Below are 25967 nucleotides of genomic sequence, written 5' to 3' on the forward strand. Positions count from 1 at the left end.
ATCTGGCAGGGTGTTCTGGCTACAGGAAGAGCCTGGCAGATTTAGTAATGCTACTGTGAACATACCCTTAGACGGGTAATTGCATCACTAGCTTAAAGGGCATCTGCCAGCAGATTTGTACCTATGACACTGGCTGACCTGTTACATGTGCACTTGGCAGCTGAAGGCTTCTGTGTTGGTCCCATGTTCATATGTGCCAGCATTGCTGGGGAAAATTATGTTTTATTATATGCAAATGAGCCTCTAGGAGTAATAGGGGCGTGGCAGTTGTAGAGAGAGCAGAGTCTCTAGGTGTAACAGCTACGCCCCCGTTGTTCCTAGAAGCTCATTTGCATTTATTAAAACATAATTTTATCAGCAATGCAGGCACATATGAACATGGGACCAACACAGATGCCTTCAGCTGCCAAGCGGACATTGAACAGGTCAGTCTGTGTCATAGGTACAAGTCTGCTGACAGATGCTCCTCAATGGCGTTTGTCTGTAGCTGTTTTTTTGTACAGTCATAAAAGGCCTGCCATACGATGGTCTCTGTTGTACCATATGCCACTGATTTCACATGGAGGTATTTTTGCTCACATCCAGCAGAAAATAAAAATGTGGCTTTCTCCACTGAACTTCGTAAGTATCGCGCTATTCTTCCGTAGAAGCACATGCGTCAATAGGAGAATATCTCCGTACAGCAGAGTATAATAGAGCCAGAATGGCTCCGTAGCAGCTCCATGCACCGATGTACATCCTTGGTGCCATTGAGCAGGAGCCATCACAAAGTCAACAGATGGCAATTAAATAAATGTACAAATATTAAAGACTTAGTCTACTTTCATACCGGCGTTTGGCTTTCTGTTTGTGAGATCCGTTCAGGGCTCTCACAAGCGGTCCAAAACAGATCAGTTTTGCCGCAATGCATTCTGAATGGATAAGGATCCGCTCAGAATGCATCAGTTTGCCTCCGTTCCGCTTTAGAGGCGGACACCAAAACGCTGCTTGCAGCGTAAGTCAATGGGGACGGATCAGTTTTCACTGACACAATCTGGCACAATAGAAAACGGATCCGACCCCCATTGACTTTCAATGGTGTTCAAGACGGATCCGTTTTGGCTATGTTAACGATAATACAAACGGATCCGTTCTGAACGGATGCATGCTATTGTATTATCGGTGCGGATCCGTATGTGCAGATCCATGACGGATCCGCAAACGCGAGTTTGAAAGTAGCCTAAGAAATAAACGTCTTGAGACATAAGATGCATAGCACAGCATGTAACTTTATTAAGCACAGATTTGGTTTTGAGATTTACAACCCTCATTCATAACAATAAATCAATTCTATTACAGCAAATACAAAAAAACTTTTAATGGAAAACAAAATAGGCTCCCTTTATATAAACCAGTAGAGAACACGATTCTTAAAATGCAATGAAAAATAGATTACTATTCAAAGAAAGAGGCATATAAATATTTCAAAAATGCAACCCAACACAAAATAAGTACACATTTGCCTCATGTCTGCGAATAAAAAAATAGTTCATAAACTGACCTGCCGCTGTGGAATTCCACTTATGGTATAGGTTTTTCCAAAAAGGAATGTAACATAATATTCATTAATTGCTTTATTAACCAAGTAACAAGGGTCGAGTACAAGTAGTTAGTTACCCTGAGACAGAAAACTTTATTTAAAAGAAACTAATTCTTAAGATTGTAAAAAAACTAAAAAAATAATAAAATAACGGGCTTTAAAACAATTAAACACAGACAGGATGGGTATGACATGGTCCATGGCCATTATATGGTGGCACAGTTTTGTCTCCAAAACACTAGGCTACGTGATTATTAAGGACCGAGGACCTGTAACTTCCCATGACATGTCTGTTTTAGTAACTACTTGCATCCCCCCCATGTAATAACAATTCTGGATCATCTATTCTTATGACTATGTTGTGCCATCCCTCTGTAATTCCTGCAAGAAGTTTACAAATAAATTGCCAGCAGTCTGCAGAAAAGATACTGCTGGGTGTTACCATTAGCGCATGTATCTGACTCTGTCCAATCAGTGCTGCTGGTGTCAGACTGTGCACACACACCCAGACTGGTAACCCCCATCTGTACCTTTACTGCAGGCCGCTATTCAGAACTTTTGGCAGCAATAACAGAGGAATGTCATACCAGAGCCATAAGAATAGATGCTCCAGAATTACTATTACATGGAGAATGCAAGCAGTTCCTACAACAGTCATGTCAGGAGCGGTGACAGGTCCTCTTTAAAATACCTGGGTCAGGTGGTGTCAGACGACACCCAGGGAGCAGCACATGTTCCACCCCACACATGAAGTTTACTAGGCACAACATATAAATCAGTTTTGCGTGGTATATGCCTTTAATTGAAACTTTTAACCACAACAGAAACTGGTTCTTAGCCTCCACAGATTTTTACAATAATCTTGATGGATATAGCAGTTAGCGGAGTAACTGCATTACATTAACAGGTGAGGCAGACGATGGTCGGCTGCTCGTCAGTGGAGGAGACTGCTGCTATTACATGCAGCGATCTCCTCCACAGTATGCCATCGCTCGTCCCAATACAGAATCAGTATCTGCCGCCTGCAAACAATGTTTTTTTTAACCTGCGATTGCCGGGTGGACAAGCGTTTGCTCGTTCATTGGCAGCACTATTATGCCTCATTCACACATCAGTGTTCGGTCAGTGATTTCCATCAGTGATTTGTGAGCCAAAACCAGGTGCGGCTCTAAACACAGAACAGGAGCAGATCTTTCCCTTCTACCTCATGTCTGTGGAGGCTTCACTTCTGGTTTTGGCTCACAAATCACTGATGGAAATCACTGAAGTGTGAACGAGGCCTTACACAGGCTGTTCATCACTAACGAGTGTTCCTACAAACACTTGTCAGCTAAGATCTGCCTGACAAGCGCCTGGTGTAATACAGCCTTAAGACATACTTTCACTATAATGAAGACATGATGAGATCAGTGAAGGCGGAATAGGAACTTGGCAGCAGTACCAGTCTGTGGTAGGGTATTGGCAACAGCTTCCTATAAGTCTTTATTTTTTTAAACATATTGGTTGCATTTGAGGACTTAAACATCAGGATTCTTTGGTATCTTGTAATTCGAAACTGATCTGTAACGTTCATCATATGCTTAATGATAAACGGTCATAGCCATTAATGCGCAAAATTTTGTGTTTAAATAGATCTAGATAATAGTAATCAAGGCTACACTTTTCTGTTAGGAGCTCCAAATCCTATACATTGCTTAAAGGGGTTTTGCCAAGTTTTGAAGTGGATAATAAGCTGATTGACCAGGGGTCCGATAAGTACTTGGGTATATCAGACGCTCTCAAGGGGAACAGGACCCCCTTTCTCGTGATCGGTGGGGGTTCCAACAAGAAATAGGCGCCTGATCTATGGGAGTCCAACCGCTCGGTTCCCCACAGATTATGAAAATTGATTCCTGTGTGTGTGTGTGTATATATATATATATATATATATATATATAAATAATGTGCCCATATACACCCCTCCCCCCTTTCTTGCTTTAAAAATGGAGGGGTCAAACAAGGAAGGAGGAAAAACTAATCATAAGACATTCAAAATGGTTTTGATCTGAATGCCCATAATTCACAGCTTTGCTTTCCTAGAGGAGTTTAAATATAATTGACATTAAAAAAAAAAAAAAATATATATATATATATATATATATATATATATATATATATATATATATATATATATATATATATCTGTTAGGTGAATAAACAGACTTGAACCTAGGGATAGGTTCACATGGAGTTTTTTTGGAGGAGGTTTTAATACAGATTTTCCTGCAGGTTTTTCAGCCAAAGTGAAAAGTCAGGATCCAGCATACTTCCAATTCCTTTCCAATCCACTTCTCACTTTGGCTGAAAAACCTTCAGGAAAAGCTGCCTCCAAAAATCTCTGTGTGAACCTACCCTAACATTCACTGCATGGTATAAGGCTACTTTCACACTTGCGTTTTTACTGGATCCGGCAGGGTTCAGCAAAAACGCTTCTGTTACTGATAATACAACCGTCTGCATCTGTTATGAACGGATCCGGTTGTATTATCTTTAACAAAGCCAAGACGGATCCATCGGGAACGCAACTAAACGGAACGGAATGCATTCTGGAGAACTCCGTTCTGTTCAGTTTTGTCCCAATTGACAATGAATGGGGACAAAACTGAAGCGTTTTTTCCGGTATTGAGCCCCTAGGGCGGATCTCAATACCAGAAAACACTAGTGTGAAAGTAGCCTAAGAAGTATATTCACAAACAGAAGTGAGCCAGGTGGTCAGGAACACTGTACATACACCCAATACGACCTCTTAATGACAAATATAATGAAAAGGCGTCAATTCTGAGCTTAGAGTATAAAATAATAGGCAAAACACGTACAAAATAGAAAACGTTCTCCTTACTCCAAATGGCACAGTAAGTTACAGAAAATGTAGACTGCCTCTCCGAAACAAATACGGACAATGTACTCCCAGATCCTATGGCACATGAAGACAGATGTGAAGTTGGCTGCCCACTGCCCTTAGAAAAGAAAGGGAAAAAATGATGACATATTACCAGCCAGCATAACCAAGCTTGTTCAGGTCTGCAAGGACAGTTAATCTGTGCAGTACAGGGCAACAATCCATCACTCTACAAACCAAAGAAGAAAAGTCCAACCGGTAACGTATGGTAGCCTCCATCAAAACTAGCCGTATACATAGAGCTGAATAACTGGTATGAAAGCAGATACAAGCCACAGTTCGGACAGCTGGCAATTCACTTGTGTTAGAAGGTCTTTCAACCCAAGTAGGCCCCGTCAGTTAATGGTGAACCACAAGAGTTGTGTCCGTTTAGAATATCAACAAGGCAGAAATGATTTTCTGTTGACCGCATGGAAATCATAAGGATTAGCCGTATGCCTTCAAATATGCATTGGAAATCCCAAAACCTGCATTGTCTATATGCAGATTACATTTAGACTAGATAGAAGACATGGTAAGACCTGTAGTTAATTACAATAAGAGATTCTCCAACTTCTGTAGATGAACAAGATGACAAGGATGCTCGTTTCTCACTAATGCACCAATGCTGGTCAAAAACAAAACAATAAAAAAAAAATATTGTTGCATTACTGTACAATTCCTTTTAAAAAAATAAAATAATCTATGGGCCTCAGTTTTCAAAACAGCAATGCCACCTTAGTTGCCCATAGCAACTAATCAGAGGTCATTTTTTTCAGAACACTTTAGGCTACTTTCACACTAGCGTTCAGAGCGTATCCGTCTGAGACGGATCCGCTCATATAATGCAGACGGTGGCTCCGTTCAGAACGGATCCATCCGCATTATATTGTAAAAAAAATTCTAAGTGTGAAAGTAGCCTGAACGGATCAGTCCAGACTTTTACATTGAAATTCAATGGGGGACGGATCCGTTTGAAGATTGAGCCATAGTGCGTCATCTTCAAACGGATCCGTCCCCATTGACTTACATTGTAAGTCTGGACGGATCCGTACGCCTCCGCACAGCCAGGCGGACACCCGAACGCTGCAAGCAGCGTTCAGGTGTCCGCCTGCTGAGCGGAGCGGAGGACAGACGGTGCCAGACTGATGCATTCTGAGCGGATCCGCGTCCACTCAGAATGCATTAGGGCAGTACGGATCCGTTTGGGGCCGCTTGTGAGCCCCTTCAAACGGAACTCACAAGCGGACACCCGAACGCTAGTGTGAAAGTAGCCTTAGAGGGGTATTCCCATCTTGGACATTGGGGGCACATCGCTAGGCTTCAATTTCTGATAGGTGGGACTCACACCTATACTTAGAATCTAGCCTTCTCCACACATGCGCATTCGCCCTCAATTAATTTCTATGTGACTGCTAAAAATAGCTAGATAATGTGCTCAGCTATTTTCGGAAGTCCCATTGAAATGAACAGGCAATGCACAGCGCAAGCGCGGACAACGCTCCATTCACTTCTATGAGGCATAAATAGCTCAGCCAGCACTCAGCTATTTTTGGCAGTCCCATAGAAATTAATGGCTCTGCTCTAAGTAAAGGTGCGGACCGGCACCTATCAGAAAGTTTGGGTATATCCTAGCAAAATGCCCCCAATGTTCAAGATGGGAATACCCCTTTATGAAATTAAAGGGGATCTCTGATTGGCTGCTAGACACTTTTGATAAATGAGGCCCTCTATTTTAAGAGAGGTTATCTGATGTCTAAAAAAGAAAAAAATATTGCTGCAAATGTTATAAATTAAAAAAAGAAACTGTACTCACCTCTTCTTTCCCACGGCGATCCAGCGTCACTACTCCTGCAGTCCCGACGGTCTTCGTTAACAAGTAGCCAGTCGCCAGAGCAATCACATGCTGTACTATTCTGGAATCACTGCTCAGTGCTGCCTCTTAATGCCAGCAGTGTGGCATGTAATCACTGCAGCCACTGATTGGCTGCAGCAGTCATATGCTGGCCACTTGTAAACAAAGACTGGGAGGACTTCCAGTGCTGGATCATCAAGGGAAAAAAAAAACAAAAAAAAAACCGGTGAGTACAGTTTCTTTTTATTTTAGAATATTTGCACACATTTAGATTTTTTTTTTAAGTTGGTTAACCTCTGTTCGCACTGGCATTAAAAGGATTTTCCATAAGTTTAAAACTGATTGCTTATCCTCAGAATAGGTCATCGATATCTGTTCGGTGGGTATCTGATACTCGGTTCCCCCACCAATCAGTTTGCACTCCAGCCTCCTCACAGTGCCTGTGCTTGGCATTGGAGCCCAGGCACATTCACCTGAATGGGACTGGGCTGCACACAGGACATGTGACTGATGAACTTGACGTCACTGGCACTGGAGTGCCATGGCCTCTTCAAACAGCTTATCAATATTAAACTCTTGGAAAACCCCTTTAATATCTGTTTCCAGGATTCTGTTCCAAGCAGAATAATGAAGGCTTCAGAAAATATAGAAACCCGATGGATCCCATTAAGTCGGTGACCATCTTAAAGTAGAAGTCATGATGTCCAGACCAGAGGCCTAACATGGTTTGGAAATGAAAGACTTGCATACACATTCTCTCAATCTAACAACTACTATATAACTACGGTAATATTTACAACCCTGACCCAGTCATGTATATTTCATTCTAGCATGAAAGAAACAATGCAAAAAAAAATGACCAAGTGATACTGCCTGCGAGGAGACTTACATAACGCTAGACTGAAGAGGTGCAACATCAAGGGTTGGTGCTGACATAAGTGCTCTGGGGTATAGAATGGTAGGACACTCCTGACAAGTTCTGCACTACCACCACCACCATTTGGCCATGTAAAAGGTGATTCATGAAGAAAAAAAAAAAAAAGAAAGATAAATGGGCATCACAAAAACTACATATGAAAAAATAGTTTATTAAAAAGAAATCATGATGCCCTTTATTTCTCCAAGGTAATGTTCAGAAGGTGAAACCACCACTCTATATACTGCAACGTGAGTCATAGCCATATACTTCCACACCTTCTGTATGAAGCCAGTGTAGCAGATCTACCTCAATCTTGTGAACACTTAAGGGTATGGGTGGGTAAAGGCGCAGGGATTTTTAACCTTATACCAGACTGCTTTCTGGACTTTCCCTTAGCATAAAAAATTATATTCAAGACATTTAGACAAGACATAACCCTGCAAAAACTAGCTTAAAAACATAAACTGATGCAAAGAATGCCAATATAATAGACCTATGTATCTCAGCTCTTCGCACTTCTAAACAAACCATCAATTTAGCAGGTTTTTTTTTTTGAAGGCCACTTTGTCAGCTGACAGCTCTGTATCCACACTCCACAATTAACAGTCTTAGCCTATTGGAAGATGTTTACGCTGTATTAAGTCCCGAAAAGCTTCAGGGATGAATGTAAATATCCATTAAGGCAAGCTTCCAACAAAATATCCATCGGTAGTCCAGTAAAAATGCATTTCCACAGTGAAGAAGAACACCCTTTATGTCCTTATGTCTAAGAACTATTGGCGTTGGAGATTTCCTGATTCATTTTTCGAAGGTTGCCTTTGACTTTGAGAAACTCTGGCTTGTTCTCCTGTTCTTCATCCGTCTTATGCTTTTCCATTTCCATCTGTAATGAAAAGATAAGAAAAAAGTAATGATCCTAGGTATTCCACATTTACAAATTTATTTTTGCTACTCTGTCAAGAGGAAAGGTGCATTATAGTGATTGTATTAATTGGATTGTATGACAAGTTATTTACATAGGCTATGTCTGGACTAGGGCTGCAACGATTCATCGATGTAATCGATGCAAAAAAATTGTTTAAATCATGTGACCACGGAGCACGAGTGAAAAGAAGCCTCTCACTCGCCGCTCCGTGGCCTCCTGTCCACACCGCACTGCCAGGGACAGGGCCTTACATGCACATAAAGTCAGCGCGCTGGCTGGCGCTGTGTGTGACGTCAGGTCCCGCCCAGTGCATGCCGGGAAGTGGGAAGAAGATGTGGTCTGTCTCCTGCGGACTCCATGTCAGCGCACTGCCAGGATAGGTAAGTATGAGTTAGCAGGGGCCCGAATCTGCCAGGGGAATATGGATGGAAATGGCATAGAAGGGCTGATGGCACATGGGGGATGACATAGAGGCACTGGGGGAGGGGGACAGAAGGCATTGGATGGCATGGAGGCACTGGGGGAGGGGGACATGGCAATGGATGGCATGGAGGCACTGGGGGAGTGGGTGACATGGTAATGTATAGCATGGAGGGGCAGATGGCACTGGGGGAGTGGGTGACATGGTGGATGGCATGGAGGCACTGGTTGAGGGGTACAGATGGCAACGGATGGAACGGAGGCACCGGAGGTGGGGGCATGGCAATGGATGGTATGGAGGCACTGGGGGAGAGGGACATGGCAATAGATGGCATGGAGGGGGAAGATGGCACTGGGGGAGATGGTACTGGGGACATGCCATGGAGGGGCTGATCTGATGGCACTGGGGGGAACTGATGCACTTGGGATGAAAGCACAGGGGGGGAACAAAGCGTGTTGGGGGGGTCTGATGATTTTTTTTTATAAAAAGGAAAACAGTCTATTAATTCATTTTTTTCTTATTAGAGTACTCGATTAATCGTAAAAATAATCGGTAGAATACTTGATTGCTAAAATAATCGTTTGCTGCAGCCCTATTCTGGATCCTGGATGCCTTCTAATTTGGGAGAAAAGGTATCACCAAAGCATTTCAGAGCTTTCCTTAATGTGTACACAAGGGTTCTACGGAAGCAGCCATAGACTGGTCACATGGACTGCATGCTTCGCTTTTAGTTCCCAATACAAGTAAATATTTCAGAAAATCCTTAAAGGGGTTGTGCCACCATTAAAATGTTATTTTAATAAAATTTAGCATGAAAAACGAGTTACTTTTGTAACTTACATCTGTTACAAAAATACTCTGGTTTTAAGATATTTTTTTTTTACTTTATTATAATAGCACCCCTGGTGTTTATTCTGTATAGTAATGTACACGGCCTTTTACGGAGATGGATAAGCAAGGTCGCACATCCTCAGTTCCATCCTTCAATTTGCCAACAATCAGATCTTTTTTTTAGAAGCTGTGACAATTACAGGAAGAGAGCTGCAGCATAAAGGACATCCCCTGAGAGGTGACAGGAAGAGAGCTCCTGAAAAAAGGATGAGCCCCCTGAGCTGCCAGCTTGAAATAGGTGTAGCAAAGCAGTTGGCAGAATGAATGGGGAGATCTCTGGATCTATATGAGGTACAGGGCTGGTTCTAGCTTTGTTACAAAGAGGTTGTCATGTATTATATTGTAAATATGTCTGATTTAAAAAAAAAATTATAAGCCCTCTAAAGCAGGAACATTTATTGACAATACTGCCAATGACAACCGTCTTAACACCCAGTTCACCAAGTTATGTAAATGCAAGTCTCACCTCTTCCAGTTTCTGATGTCGCTTCTCAAGTTCCAGCTCAAAGTCTGTTTTTTTCTGTTCAGCTTCTGCTTTTTGCCTGTTTGACAATTTGATCTCTTTTCCTTTTTTCCATCACTTTCTGAAGCTCTGGTTTGTTCTGGGGTGAGAGACCTCTAGAAATACATATAATTATAGGAATTAGTAATAAAATGAAAATTAACAAAAAAAATAAAAAAAGTCATCTTAAAGTTAGCCTTACACCTAAGATTATGATCAGCCAGAATGCGACCGTTTATATGAAACAATAACTGACTGATTAGGGACATATAAAAAATAAATAAATAGGCTTGCGCAAAGTGACAATCATGCCATACACAAAGTTTTAGCAAACCATGGGCATGGGTTAAAAATCAGACAACTTTTATTAGTATGGGCAACTTAACTAAAAGTGGTGCTGTATCTAGTAACAGCTGAAAAGTCTTGTTGGGCGGACTGTAGTTTGTAGCCTCTTACAAGCTGATGATCGCTAATGAGCGTCCGTAGTGACGCTCATTAGCGATCATCTGGCAGTCTAATACTGCCGCTGATTGCCCGATGAACACGCAAACACTTGTTCATCGGGCAATCCAAATCTTTTGACAGGTTAAAAAAATATATAAATCATCGCTTGCAGGCGGCAGTTCATGGTGTCTAATCACAATCTGCTGCAGGAAACAATGATTCAGTATAGGGAAGAAGCCATGGTATAACGATTACTCCTCGCTATACTGAGGAGGAGATCGCTGTATGCAATATCAGTGGTCTTCTCCGCTAGCAAGCAGAAGATTGCCGGGAAGGAAGCATTCCTTCTCGACAATCGTCTGTTAAAAGCAGCACCTGCAGTTTTTCATTAAAATGTATCTGTATAGCGCCATATACAGTATGTTATTTTCCTTATTTCTCCATCCACCTCAGTGAACATTGCTGAGGTGGTCACACGTGCCCAGTTCCATCTTTCAACAGCTACCAGCGGCATCTACTGTAAAGCTACTTTTTTGCTGGATTCATCATGGATCAGCAAAAACGCTTCCGTAACGTAACGATAATACAACCGTCTGCATCCGTTATGAACGGATCCGGTTGTATTATCTTTAACATAGCCAAGACGGATCAATCGTGAACTCTACTGAAAGTCAATGGGGGACGTATACGTTTTCTATTGTGTCCGAGAAAACTGATCCGTCCCCGTTGACTTACGATGTGAGTCATGACGGATCTGTCTTGCTCCGTACCACATGGCGGACAGAAAAACGCTCCTCGCAGCGTTATTCTGTCAGTGATGGGGACGCAGCCAAATAGAACAGAATGCATTATGTTTTGTTCAGTTCAGTTTTGTTCCCATTGACAATGAATGGGGACAAAACGGAACAGTTTCCCCCGCAATTGAGATCCTATGATGGATCTCAATAGCGGAAAGGGAATGCGCAGATGTGAACGTAGCCTTAAATGTTAGAAGCTGTGAAAGTCCAGAGCTTCAGCAGAAAAGACACAACCCTTGAGTTGTGATACAGAGAGGGCTGCAGCAGAAGAGACAGTTATAAATAAATCTAACAGAGCAACATAGATCCATGTGAGGTACAGAGCTGGTTCTAGCTTTCTTAGAAAACAATAGTCAAGTACTATATTATGTAAGTTATATAGTTTTTCATTTTTACATCAATCACGGAATTACCTGATTGCTGCATTGGGTAAATGACTACAATGTGTTCAGATAAGATAATATCCAGCTACAATAAAGTAATGGCTACCTACATAATCATAAACAAAGTGACCCTCACCCTTATTTCAATCATTACCTTTTTTGGTTCATTAATAATTCTCTGTGAAGATCCTGGTGGTTTCTGGACCCCTTTACAGGGTTCACTAATTTATGGGGCTTTACTAATTCTGGATTATCCGATTCAATGTAGTCTGGCTCAGCCATTATGCTCTTCACAATTAGGCAAGTGTCCCCAAATTCCGAATCTGTCAGACAGTGACCTACAACAAAACCATAGTCACAAGTTATTCTTAGCAATCAACGTAAATATTTCAATGTTATCAGTTTCTCATGATACTTGGCCACTTCCCCAGAACAGTTATATCTTTAGGTTATGATAGTCCAACAATAGTTCTTTCATAAATACAAGTTAGCTATGCCGCCCTAGACAGGTTCCCTTTAATAGAATGACACAATAGCACATCTAGCAACAATATGCAGGCTAACCAAACGGTTAAACAGAATTCAATGTGACTATTTAAAACGTCCTACAAACAGGGTTTTTATTTAATGTTCATTAACACGTATTCAAATGGCTTTTCATCATAAGGTTCTGCACTAACACATACGTAACTTAGAACTAAGAACCACAGAGAGGTGGCCAAACATACTTGTAGATAGGTTATGATATCTACAAGTCCTTGGGCAGTGGAAATCTCAAGATAGTGCTGGAGGATCATCTTGTTCAAAATGGCCTGGTTCAGGGAGTTACCATTTTTAAACAAACTAATGGAAGAAGACACAAATCTAAGTCTGTGAGGAACCCAACATGTCAACTTTTTGGGATCTCCAATACAAGGGGCACATGTGCCAGCTAAAGATTATGTCGTGCTGACTATATGTCGCCTGTGTAGTGTTAAAGGTAATATGTCACCATGTTTGTCCTACACTATCTGAGGGCAGCATAACTGGTGAGAGAATTGACCCAATTGTTCTGTAAAATCTGTATCGAGCAGCTCCAGTACAAGCAGAACACTGGAGTCCACTCAATACAGAGCGTGCTAAGGAATCTTCATATCCTTGAGCTGCTGAACATGGGGATGCATTCGGCATAAAGCAGATTCCAGCACTCAGCTTGCAATGGAGCTGCTAAATACAGAGCAAAACAACTGGGTCAATGCAAGTGAGTAACCTAGCATTTTACGCAGGTTATCTGCCACCAGTTTTTGCTGCCCTTGGATAGAGCTGATGCATACTTTATGGGATGAAAGTAAGAATACAGGTACTTAAACACATGGTTAGCCCATGACTAGAGATGAGCGAACTTCTGTTTTGAATGCGGGGTCTAAAGTTCGGCTTCCGGTTAGCGGAGAATCCCGATCTGGAACCGGATATGGATTCCGACTTCCGTTGTGGTCCGTGGTAGCGGAATCAATAATCGGCCATTATTGATTCCGCTACCACGGACCACAACGGAAGTCGGAATCCATATCCGGTTCCAGATCGGGATTCTCCGCTAACCCGCCCCCGAACTTTAGACGCCGAACTTAAAACAGAAGTTCGCTCATCTCTACCCATGACAAATTATTCAGGGACATTGGAATAGCTTCCTCATATCAAGACACATGTTGGCTGCTAACAAGGATGTTTAGCTTAAAAGGGTTTTCCAAGATATTTTTACAGATCATCAGTATATGATCTGTGGACACCTGGGACCTCCGCCGATCAGCTGTTTGAGAAGGCATGAGCGGTCTAAGTAGTGCCGCAACCTTCTCCGTGCTTACCAAGCACAGTGCGTAAACTGTATAGCGGCTGACCTCGGCATCACAGCTCATCCCCATTCACTTCAATGGGGCTGAGCTGCGACTAGGCCATGTAATCAATGAGGTTATCAAGGAAATAATATTGATGACCTATCCACAGGATAGGTTATCAATATCACATCAGCAGGGGTCTGAGTCCTGCCCCCCCCCCCCCCCCCCACTGATCAGCTGTTTCGGTAATCTGGTGAGCGTGGTGGCCTCCCTGGCGCTTACCAAGCACAGCGCCCTATATATCGTATAGCTGCTGTGCTTGGTATTGCACTTCAGCCCCATTTACTTGAATTAACAAAGATTTTGGCGATTCTTGGGGTCATTTATCAAACTGGTGTAAGGTAGAACTGGCTTAGTTGCCCATAGCAACCAATAAAATTCCACCTTTCTTTTTCCAAAGGAGCTGTCAAAAATGAAAGGTGGAATCTGATTGGTTGCTAAGGACAACTAAGCTAGTTCTACTTTACACCAGTTTGATAAATGACCCCATCTGTTTTTACTTTGCAGGGTTATAATGCATTGTTTCCAATGGCTGAACATCTCTGCTTTGAGCAATTACAGTGCTGGCATGTTAAAGCTCCCTAATTGCCCAGGTACTAGAATAACACCCAATTTTTCGGCACTCTGCATACACACAGATAGCACTTCATCAGGAACACACCACTATAATACATTATCCTGCTAGCTGAAGTCTGAATGACCTTCAGTGTGCTGAGGGAAACTTCATATCATTGGACTTCAGATGACTCCGGGCTCATACTCAGGGCAGATACTTAAGGCTGGAAAGTTGAATAGCTGGATTCTTACTTTTTAAAAACAAAGGAAAATCTAGACCGGACACAAGCTCATAGCAATGAATCAGGGATATGGAATGTGTAGTGGCAATAGCAACACTTCTGCACACAGTAAGACAGAAGGAAGTTACATAATGACTGGGGAATGGCACCGACAATTACTAAAGTCCAATCAATTACGATCGTGAAGACAGTAAAGGAAAGCAAAGGAAATTGAATCAATACGGTAAATGCAATAAAACTTTGAATTATTTAACAAGAAGAACAGTAAACCCCAGAAAAATATAAGCCACTTAAAGTTAAAGGGAACCTGTCACCATGAAAATGCAGTGTAATCTGCAGAAAGCATTATAGAGCAGGAGGAGCTGAGCAGACTAATATATAGTTTTATTGGCATAGATTCAGTGTAACTTGTATTTCAGTCATTTAAATTCCTACTTATTCTGGCCTTTGAAGTCCAGGAGGCGGTCCTATCAGTGATTGACAGCTATCTGTGTATACAATCATAGAAAGAAGGCTATCAATCACTGATAGTATTGCCTCTTTGAATTCAATGCCCAGAATGAGCAGATATGTAATAGAAGTTTTGCTGAATCTTTCCCATAAAACTATATATCAATCAGCTCAGCTACTCCTGCTCTATAACATCATGCCTACATCTCAGACACCATCTTCAACATGTCAGGTTCCCTTTAAGGTCTTTTTGCACAGACCAATGCTTTAGGCAATTATTGGGAACGACCCAAACGTTTCTGATATTTGCCAGATTATCATGCAACATTCACCTCCTCTGTGTGGAAACAGCCAATAGACTCAACGATTGCTTGTCCTTCTAGAAAATAATTGCTCCTGAGCAGCAGATCCCATTTTACACAGCACCATTTGCTGCACAGCAACGGTGATTTTTGGTGCTGACAGAACAACAGGACCATCTGAAGAACAAGCATTTGCTTTTTCATCGGTAATCACCAGCACCTTTTACACAGGCCAATCATCGGGAGCAAGTATTTTGAGAAACACTCATCCCCGATAACCTGCCCGATTATCAGTCCATGTCAAAGGACCTTCACAACCGATATATACATGGTGAACACCCTGCTTTACTAGCAGACACATAATGGAAAATCTCAGTGTATGAAAAAGAAAATCATAGTGTTCACATCTCGTGTAGCTAGTAAAATATGTACGATTTCCTAGATGGTCCAAGCTTAGTCCTATGAGGTCCAATGGTACAATTTCCCTAGCTAGGGCTGTGATTGCCTGCTACTGGTGATTCAGATACTGTATTTGACACAGCCCGTTTAACTCCTCTTCTGTTCCTGTCCCTACTTTGCCACATACCAGATTCTGCTTGACTACCATTATCTGACCTTTGGCTCTAACAAATAAAGGCCCCCATATATATTCAATAGCTGTCGGACGAACAATAATTTGACTGACCGCCAACTCTCCCAACTTCTACATACACATACAGGTTCTGTTCGGCCCAAAATGTATTTGTATTCAATCAAGTGAGAACACAAAGCCACTGCCAGACACCTCTGGGGGCAGCTTGTCTTCTAGAAAAACAAAAGGATCGGGCGAAAATACCGATTTCACTTCATCCTTCTCTCCCCTGACAGATTAGGTTGGAAGCTCCCCATACACATTAGACAGTCGGACAAACTCGCCAACATTCCTGGCTGGTTAAGCTGACAATAAACTAAGAATACTTTCATGTCTCCATCTGTACTCTCCAGCAGGCTGTCCTGGCATCGCATGCCGGGAAATCGGCACGCAGTGGTTTCTGTCTGGCCAATTCCCGGCATATTTACCTGGTAGCGGCCAGATCCTATTATAGTCAATAGGGTCTGGTGGGCAGGTGGCAGTATTCAGCAATGCCAGATCCAGAGGACAGACTGAGATGTGAAACTAGCCTAATGTGTATGGGAGCCTTGAGGCTGGCTATACACATGCTGAATATATAGTCCATTTTCAGGTAATCAAAGAAATAGCAGCTCTCACCTGTTGCGAGCACGGACACCAGCCTGGACACGGCTGCTGCTGCAAACTAATGAAAAATACGATGAGAAAATCCAGCTCTTTAACAACAGGAGACACTTTACTGATGCGGTAAAAACTTTCCAATCCTCATTGCTTATGAGGATTGGAAAGTTTTTACCGCATCAATAAAGTGTCTCCTGTTAAAGAGCTGGATTTTCTCATCATATTTTTCACTAATTTCCAGGTAATGTCTATGACGACCCTTTATTTGTCCTACAGACTTCTGTGAAAGCTTGTTTTATTTATACTAATTAATCATTAAAAATACAAAAATAACAAACGTTCCCTGCATAAAATAGCCAAGAACAATATGTTCAGTAATGACTGTAGTCTGCCGATTTACAAGACGGAATAATTCTGTCTAGTGAACTACAATATGCCCGTTGGTAAAGGAAGCAATTTCCAATGGTGAATGTACAGTCTGTGTGAAATTAAAGAGCAGCTGTTAAAATAACAGCGGATTTTGTTATTGTACTAAATGTAGCCACAGCATATGTAACTACACATAGATAAGAAACCGGACAGGTTGGGCAGAGTCCAAAAGGAATCAAACCAAATTAAGCAAAGCCAACAAGCAGATGTCAGCAATTATAGAATCCGGAAGCGATAATGCTATAATGGCTCATAGTAAGGGTGCTGTCACACATGGCGGCCGCCGCAGGTCCCTGCTCATTGCTGATGAAAGAAGTGCTTACTTGTTGCAGTTTGCTAATGGCTGCGCAGTTTGCCCAAAAAAAGAAAAAAAAACACATGGCTATCAACAGCCAGCAGGTCTTTCATTAGCAAGCCGTGCAAACCAGCAGTTCCTGACCATATTGTGGTTGCGACTCGGTCATTTGGCGGACACTTCATCTGACGGTACACCATTATTTAAACTAAACAGATGATCTCAAACCAAGACAAACATTCACTAGCTGAAATTTAATAGAGAACGATCGTTGGAGCCAACTGATACCACACTATGAAAAGTGCTGTGTTTGCGACTTTTCAAATGCCACGGCATCAAATATTGGTGCAAGTGTCGTTTGTGGCAGAGGCAGTGAGCCTGGCACGTTTATCTTATTTTACCCTGGTTTTTCGACGTAAATAAAAAGATAGAAATCTAGATTTTTGCTTAAGAGCATGGACTGCTAGAGGATGCACCTAGTATATGAGCAAGCCTGCACCAAATAAGTTAGGCGCATCCACTAGCAGTGCAGGGATATCAGAGACCGAAGTAAAACCACAGTCTATGATAAATGCCCCGCCATCTTCCCAGAAAGATTGTTCGCCATTAGCCCAGCATCACTGAATGTGTATGCCCAGTTTAAAGAACTAGAATACAGTTAACATGGGCTAAAATGTGTGTTGTTGCATTTGTGAAATAATCGTCCATTTAACACTTGCTCAACCTACTCCTATCTATTCATATGTCCAGCTTTAGACATGCCACATGTCAACTGCAGTGACAGACTCCCTTTAAATGGGGTTGTGCAGCCTTTACCAAGTGATATCCTATCTTCAGGATAGGTCATCATTAGCTGATTGGCAGGGGTCTGACAACCCACAATCCTGAACAGCTGTTCGAATGTTGCTCTGTCACCAGAAATTGTCACTAGAACGACATAGTCCCGTCAACCTTGTGGTGGAGAGAGGTCATTACTACACTGATGCTCCAATTAAAGTTCAGTTATGGCGCTACACTTCAACAGCTGATTAGCGGGGGGAGGGATCAGCTAGTGATGGCCCATCACTTAGTTAAAAAATAAAAAAAGTAATTCTCAAGTGAATATAATGAGTCCCAATAATTTAAAGAAAATAATCGAGAAAAAGTAATAGAACCCTTAGTAAAGGCTGGACAACCCCTTTAGGGCTGCTCATGAATCTTGAGTATTGCAAAAAAAAAAAATGTATACTGTTCTCCTGGTTCATTATGCATTCCTTACATAGTGCTGGCCTTTTAGAACCAAGTTATGTAACATGTTTTTGTATATTATTATATTACAACTGTTTAAATTTACTTCGTAAAATGCTTCGTGCTCACACAGCAAACACAGAGCATGCCCAATATAATATATACATTAATTATATAATAACGACTGCAGAGAAAAGAAAATTGTCTACCAGTCCTAGCTGAATAAAATATATACAGTTGAAACCAGAAGAGACACACCTGTGGTTGTATTTAAAGGGATTCTGTCACCAGGTTTCACCCCTGTCAGCTAAACATATGCCGATGTTCAGGGCCTCATCAGGATTCCTAATGTGGGCTTCTAAATGTGATCCGTAGCCTAATTTTGCTAAAAAACAGGTTTTACTAACCTGTCACTCAAAGAAATAAGGTGCCCAAGGGGTGTCAAGGGATGCAAGGTGCCAGCCGCACCCACCGCCACCTTTCCAGACTTCTGCACCACCTCCTAATCCTCTGAGCCGCCTCTCGCTCTCCCTCCTTCCCCCCTCCTCCTGCTGCAAGATCTCGCACATGCGCACAGGGCTCTGCCTGATGCGCCCGTGCGGACTTCTCTGCCCTGATGCACCAGTGCAGAGCCCTGTGCACACACGCAAAATCTTACAGCAGAGCCCTGTGCACATGCGCAAAATCTTACAGCAGGAGGAGGGGGGAGGGAGAGCAAGAGGCGGCACAGAGGATTAGGAGGCGATGCAGAAGTTTGGAAAGGCGGCGCTGGGCACGAACGGCGGTGGGTGCAGCCGGCACCTTGCATCCCTTGACATGCCCTTGGGCACCTTATTTCTTTGAGTGACAGGTTAGTAAAACCTGTTTTTTTAGCACAATAAGGCTACGGATCACATTTAAAAGCCCACATTAGGAATCCTGATGAGGCCCTGAACATCAGCATGTTTAGCTGACAGCGGTGAAACCTGGTGACAGAATCCCTTTAAATGCAGAAATTAATAAACATGCCTTAAAACAAACATTCTCTCTCTCATTATTCTGGCATTTGGCAAATAATAATAATTATGGTAATTCTAATTGACCAAAAACAGGAAAGGTTTATTCTGATTTCATGTCCGATATTCAGAAAAACACGCATATGTGTATTTTTCTATAGTGTATGTAAACTTCTGGTTTCAACTGTACATTTTGATAAAATTTGGCACATCGTGCCATGTGCCAAGGCATGTTTATTACTTTCTGCAAAGTCAAAAGTTTATATACATTTCATTAATATTTGGTACCAGTGCCCTTGGGTCAAACGTTTTGGATATCCTTCCACAAGTTTCTCACAATAGTTGGTCAGCATTTGGACCCATTCCTCCGTACAAAACTTATGTAACTGAGCCATGTTTGTTGGTCACCTTGCTCGCACTGCCTTTTCAGCTTTGCCCATACATTTTCAATAGGATGGAGATCAGGGCTTTGTGATGGCCACTCCAAAACATTGACTTTGTTATCCTTAAGCCACTTTGTAACCAGTTTGGCAGTATGCTTCGGGTCATTGTCCATTTGGAAGACCCACTTCCGCCCAAGCTTTAACTTCCTGGCTGATGTCTTGAGATGTTGCTTCAGTATTTCCACATAATCTTCTTTCCTCATGATGCCATCTATTTTGTGAAGTGCACCAGTCCCTTCTGCAGCAAAACCACACCACAACATGATGCTGCCACCCCCATGTTTCACAGTTGGGATGGTGTTCTTAGGCTTCCAAGCTTCTTCCTTTTTCCTCCAAACGTAACAATAGTAGCATTATGGCAAAAAAGTTCAGTTTTACTTTCGTCAGACCACAGGACATGTCTCCAAAAATGTAGGTCTTTGTTCCTGTGTGCAATTGCAAACATTAAATCTGGTTTTATGTTTCTTTTCGAGTAATGGCTTCTTCCTGGCAGAGTGGCCTTTCAGCCCATGTTGATACAGTACCCGTTTCACTGTGGCTATTGACACAATCTTACCAGCATCCACCATCATCTTTACAAGGTCTTTTGCTTTTGTTCTTGGGTTGATATGTACGTCGGACCAAAGCACGTTTATCTCTCGGACACAGAACCTGTCTACTTCCTGAGCGGTATGATGGCTGGACTTTCCCATCTTGTTTGTACTTGCGTATAATTGTTTGTACAGATGAACGAGGCCCCTTCAGGTATCTTGAAATTGCGCCCATGGTTGAGTCAGATTTGTGCAAGTCCACAATTCTCTTCCTGATATATTGGCTGAGTTATTTAGACTTTCCCATGATGCTACACAAAGAAGCAGTGTGTTTCAGATGTGTCTGTGAAGGTTCTCATTTATCCAGGTCATGGTATATCTGTAAAGAATAAATCAAGGCAACTGGACTTACTGTACATTTCTTGAAAATGTTTCACTCGTTCTTCCAACGAGCTTTCTCAATTCACTCAGAATTGAGAAAGCTCGTTGGAAGAAGGAGTGAAACATTTTTCAAGCAATCTACAGTAAGTCCAGTTGCCTTGATTTATTCTTTACAGATATGTTTCAGGTGTGCATTTAAATACAACCACAGTTATATCTCTAACTCAGATGTTGCCAACAAACCTTACAGAAGTTTCCAAACACATGACATCATATGGGCAGTCCAGAATTGTTTAAAGGCATAGTAATCTTAGTGTATATAAACTTTTCACATTGCATAAAGTAATAAAAAGGTCTTAAAACATTATCTCTCTCATTATTCTGGCATTTGGCAAATAATAATAATTATGGTAATCCTAATTGACCAAAAACAGGAAAGGGTTATTCTGATTTCATGTCAGATATTGAGAAAAACCATGCATATGTGTCTTAAATAGTGTATGTAAACTTCTGATTTCAACTGTACATTTTGATAAATTTGGCGCATCGTGCATCACTACTGCATCCATACAGCTGCTTCTATGGATCTGCTGTATACACTGATCTCTATGTACACTCAGGTTTTAAACAATAAAAGTAAAAAAGAAATCACTAATTAGCATCACTCATTTTATAACAAAAACACTTTTTTTTATCAAAATCAACATTACAGGAAACTCTTGTAGACATTAACTAGATGTTACATAACAGATCAGTGGCCTAACTGAAGGAAGGAAATAGTAACCACAAGGTTTTACATCTGCTGAAACAGAACAGCATCGTCCCTCAAGAAGGGCCTGGATGTATTTCTGGAGTGTAATAATATTACAGGCTATAGCTACTAGAGAGGGGTCGTTGATCCAGGGATTTACTCTGATTGCCTGATTGGAGTCGGGAAGGAATTTTGTTTCCCCTTAAGTGAGGAAAATTGGCTTCTACCTCACAGTTTTTTTTTGCCTTCCTCTGGATCAACTTGCAGGATAACAGGCCGAACTGGATGGACAAATGTCTTTTTTTGGCCTTATAAACTATGTTACTATGACTGATACAGTTCAGGTACAGCCACAGAATATACAAAATGCTTGATGAGATCATTCATGGGGGAAATGAGATTACTGCAGATCAGGGATAAAATAAACAACTGTGGCCGCTCCTCAGCTTTCAAGGGGTTATAATGCCATCTCCAAACAACCTAAACTATTCTAAAGTAAGGACTGTTTATAAATGGAGAGATTTTAACCGTTTTTTACAAAGGCAGAGAGGCGCATGATTTGTCAAACAGCATCTGCCTCTTAATAAACTAGGCACATCTCTCACCATTGCAGGGAGATCAAGACTGGTGTATGGATACACTAGTCTTGATAAATGTACCTCATTATGTTTTTTTATATGCAACACTCGAAAAGGGTTTGATTTGAATTCATATTCATGTCTAAAAAATATTTTAGTCTGCTTAGGAGCCTTGAGCATGAGATAGTATACCATTGCAGTCTATTGGATTGTTACTGGATGCCTGCCAAGCCTTGCCGTAGGCAGGGCATAATAGGCAGTTTACTATGACAGGCCTGGGAAACTTCACAAAACCGGGATGTCATAGCAACTGATCAGAGTCCCGCGTTTTGCTACGGACCACAGTATCTAAAGAGGTTAAATCTGCGGTCCTGGTCATTGAAGACAGAGGTCAGCTGTACTGCACAGCAATTTATTTATTTTAGAATTTTTGGCTGTATTTTCTTTTTCATTTCAGCATGAATACACTATTGAAGTTGAAATTGACATACAAAATATTGTCCTTCGGTAGTAAAATTGTTAAGACCACCAAAATAGTAATTTATTGCCAGTGTACTGCTGCTGTAAGGGGTAGAAGACAATTGGACTGATTAGTGTAATAGGCGAGTTATAACAGGGGGGCCCTCTTATCGCAGTGATGGTCTGACTGAAAAAGTAAAGGTGGATTTACACGGGAAAAGCAGATTCCTTCCCAACAGATGGATGCTCATTAAGTGGAGGTAAAGCACTGCATTTACATGCCGCGATCACCTCCACAGTATGAGGACGAGAGATCGCTATTGCTCATCCCCATACAAAATCATTGCTCCTGGGTAGCAGAGTGTGGTTTAGAAAGAACAATCTGCTGCCCGGGAATTATGATTGAGGTGTCCACACGCTCATCGGGTGATCTGCGGCACCTTTCGATGGGCAGATTATCGGGAACAAGCGTTCGTAGGAATGTTCATTCCTGATAATCAGCCCGAACATTGGGCCATGTAAATCCACCTTAAAATGAGATTGTTTACTGTGCTAGAATTGCAAATGAAGAAGTTAAAAGGGGCTGTGCAGTCCTTAGATATTGATATCAGTTCGTCAGGGATCCGACACCTGGCACACCCTGCCAATCAGCTTTTTGACGCGGCTGCGGCACTCTAGATCATAGCGGCGGTGCAGTATAATTACACCTTCCTCTCCCGTTCATCAACATCTACGTTTCCGACTCCCTGCAGATCAGCTCTCTGAAGAAACCGCTGCGTTCATGCAAGCGAGGTGTCCTCTTCACTGCAGAACAAGCAGTTGAATTTACAGCGCACAGACATCTAGTCTGTAGCAGCGGCGCTGTGCAATTACAACAGCTCATTCCATTCAAGTGAATAACACTGCACCTCCGCTACAAGTTAGATGGTGTGCAGTTAAACAGTGAAGAGAAGGCAGCACTCGTACAGCGGTCTCTTCACAACAGCTGATCAGCAGGGGTGCTAGGAGTCGGACCCCTGACGATCAGATATCCTCAGGAGAGGTCATCAATATTATGCCACTGCATGACCCCTTTAAAGAGCCAGGACAGGATGTAGAATACAAAAAGTGACTTCAAAAATTGTTCCAGAAAACCATCCATTCTTTTAAAATTAAAAACAAAACATGGAATAGTCATATATAGGTTATTCATATTTGACATAAAAAAATAAAAAATAATATATATAAAATAAAAAGACAGCTGCTTATCTTCCCAAGAGAGCGCATCCCAGCAACTTCCATCTACGATCAGACTGGTTAATGCATTAATGCTCAGAATTGGGTCTAAAATAAAATACCTACAGCCAAACTTGCAGCAGTAAAAGAGATGCCCTGGATATTTTTCTTACAACTGTTGTAATGTGTGCAGACAGTAACAAGCACAAAAACGGTCACAACCACCAAAGGGTGGAGGGGAAATAGGCGGGCTCTTTAAACCTTGCAAAGCGTGCAATTTCTAACACACAGGATAATACATTTCATTACGAGGTGTCACAAATAGCCCCCATCTTCTATTGTTCCAACTATGTCACGTCCCTTGGCTCCTACTGTTCCAGCCACTCCTTGCATCAACCACCCAATTCAGTCATCCGCTCCTGCAGTCTGAGAAGAATCACTTATACAGCATCATTTGGCTCCAATGGCTCAAGATGCACTTCTGAATTTGTTGAAAGGTTGAGGATGAGAAAAAGACACATGGCCAACAGATGGAATCATTTGGTCTAGACTCTAGAGGATGTAACATGTTTAAAGCAGCAACATATCATCTCTCCATGTTCAGGAATGGTTACATTCTCAAATTCCCAGTACAAAAGGGACTATTGCTCTTGGTAATGAACCAAACCACTTTTGGTTGTGATAATTCGGTTACCTCAGAAATCACCTACAAAGTGCTTTCTCTAAACATAGATTTTAACATCCCCACATCTCATGTATGGTCCACTTAATACAAAGTGCATTCTTCTGTAAATCAGAAAATCCTAGTTTTTTTTTATCCACACTGATGTCAACACCTACACTACTATATCAGTGGGTGCCATTAGATTGTATTATTCATATGCCAACAGCGCCCAAAAAGGAACAGTACTACCATTTAGGTTCCATGAGGTAACAATATATGTGATGGAACCCATTTTAAACTATATTAACGTCAGAATGGGTACATATTCTTGAGAACACGTTTGGTCTATCTTGTATTTCTGGTAGAAGACTACATCTTACACGTCCTCTAATAAATAAAAAAAACACAACTGGAAACAAAACCTCTATAAGCACTTGTACAAAGGTTGCTGACGCATCATTTTGGTGGCCACTTTACAGATACACTCAGACTGTACCAGTATAAACAGGCAGGAAGATCAGAGGTTGGACCTTAGATCTCAAGCTGTTTCCTATTTTGTCCTCCATCCTCCACTCCCTTTATAGGAACTTTCTGACCATACTATTGTGAGGATGAGAATGTGATCACTCCCAAGGCACGCATTACCAAACCCTACTCACACCAACACAGTTTGTTCTGAAAATACACAAAGTTAGCAAGTTCTCCGGAAACAAAGAAAACAAAATGTAAAATTAAAACTAGCGACAGCACTTCACGGTTCACAGTTAATGTGCCATTTCCCCATGATTTTGAGCTACTTTATAAGGCAAGATGTGAATACTAGGAAGATATTTCAGTATATGCTATACAACAACCACATTTATGGAAGGACCCAGAGCAAAGAACAAAGTAATTTCACTAATTTAGGGTGCATTCACACAAGTGTGCCCATTTTGCGAACCACAAACCGCAGATCCGCAAAACACGGGCATTGACCATGTGCACCCTGCATCGTGGACCTATTGACTTCTACAAGATGCGGCCAAAGATAGGTCATGTCCTATCTTTCGCGGCACGGACCCGGAAGGGCATTATTGTGTTTGCATGTAAGGTCAATAGGTCCGCAAGGCTAGAGTCTCTGTTTTGGAGATCCAGGGCTTGCGGTCCACAAATCGGGCAAGGCCATAACACGTTTATGTGAATGCACCCTTATCCTAATAATGACCATGCGCCATATGGCGTTTGGTTATAGCCTTTAGCTTTAATTGCTGTATATATATATATATATATATATATATATATATATATATATATATATATTTTATATGTGAAAAAAATCAACCAGCAGCACCACAACTGAAACAAAAACGGGTGCAAGGTCCGAGTACGGCAACTGGAGCTTACCCACTGATAAACAAATGGAAAAATCGGACAGCAATCCAGACGGTTTCTTCGGTAAAGCAAGTAAAATTTAATCACCCATGTGGTGGCAGCAAAAAAGCAACGTTTCGGCTCTACATGAGCCTTTCTCAAGCTTGAGAAAGGCTCATGTAGAGCCAAAACGTTGCTTTTTTGCTGCCACCACATGGGTGATTAAATTTTACTTGCTTTACCGAAGAAACCGTCTGCAGTGCTGTCCGATTTTTCCATTTGTTTATATATATATATATATATATATATATATATATATATATTTTTTTTTTTTTTTTTTTCACGGTCCCTCCTATGACAGAGGTG

At 41.7% G+C, this 25967-nt stretch overlaps 1 protein-coding gene across 1 annotated transcript in view; it reads right to left on the minus strand.

The window, feature by feature from the left end:
- Nucleotides 1-7419: 7419 nt before the first annotated feature.
- FAM107B (family with sequence similarity 107 member B) overlaps nucleotides 7420-25967 on the minus strand; it is a 50421-nt gene continuing 31873 nt past the window's right edge. Inside the window, 4 exon segments of the mRNA XM_044280104.1 lie at nucleotides 7420-8153; nucleotides 9974-10048; nucleotides 10050-10125; nucleotides 11788-11971. Of these exon segments, the coding sequence (XP_044136039.1) occupies nucleotides 8037-8153; nucleotides 9974-10048; nucleotides 10050-10125; nucleotides 11788-11915 (396 nt within the window). The 5' untranslated portion in view covers nucleotides 11916-11971 and the 3' untranslated portion in view covers nucleotides 7420-8036.

The sequence above is a fragment of the Bufo gargarizans genome, chromosome 2, assembly GCF_014858855.1.
Source record: "Bufo gargarizans isolate SCDJY-AF-19 chromosome 2, ASM1485885v1, whole genome shotgun sequence".
Lineage (NCBI taxonomy): Eukaryota > Metazoa > Chordata > Amphibia > Anura > Bufonidae > Bufo > Bufo gargarizans.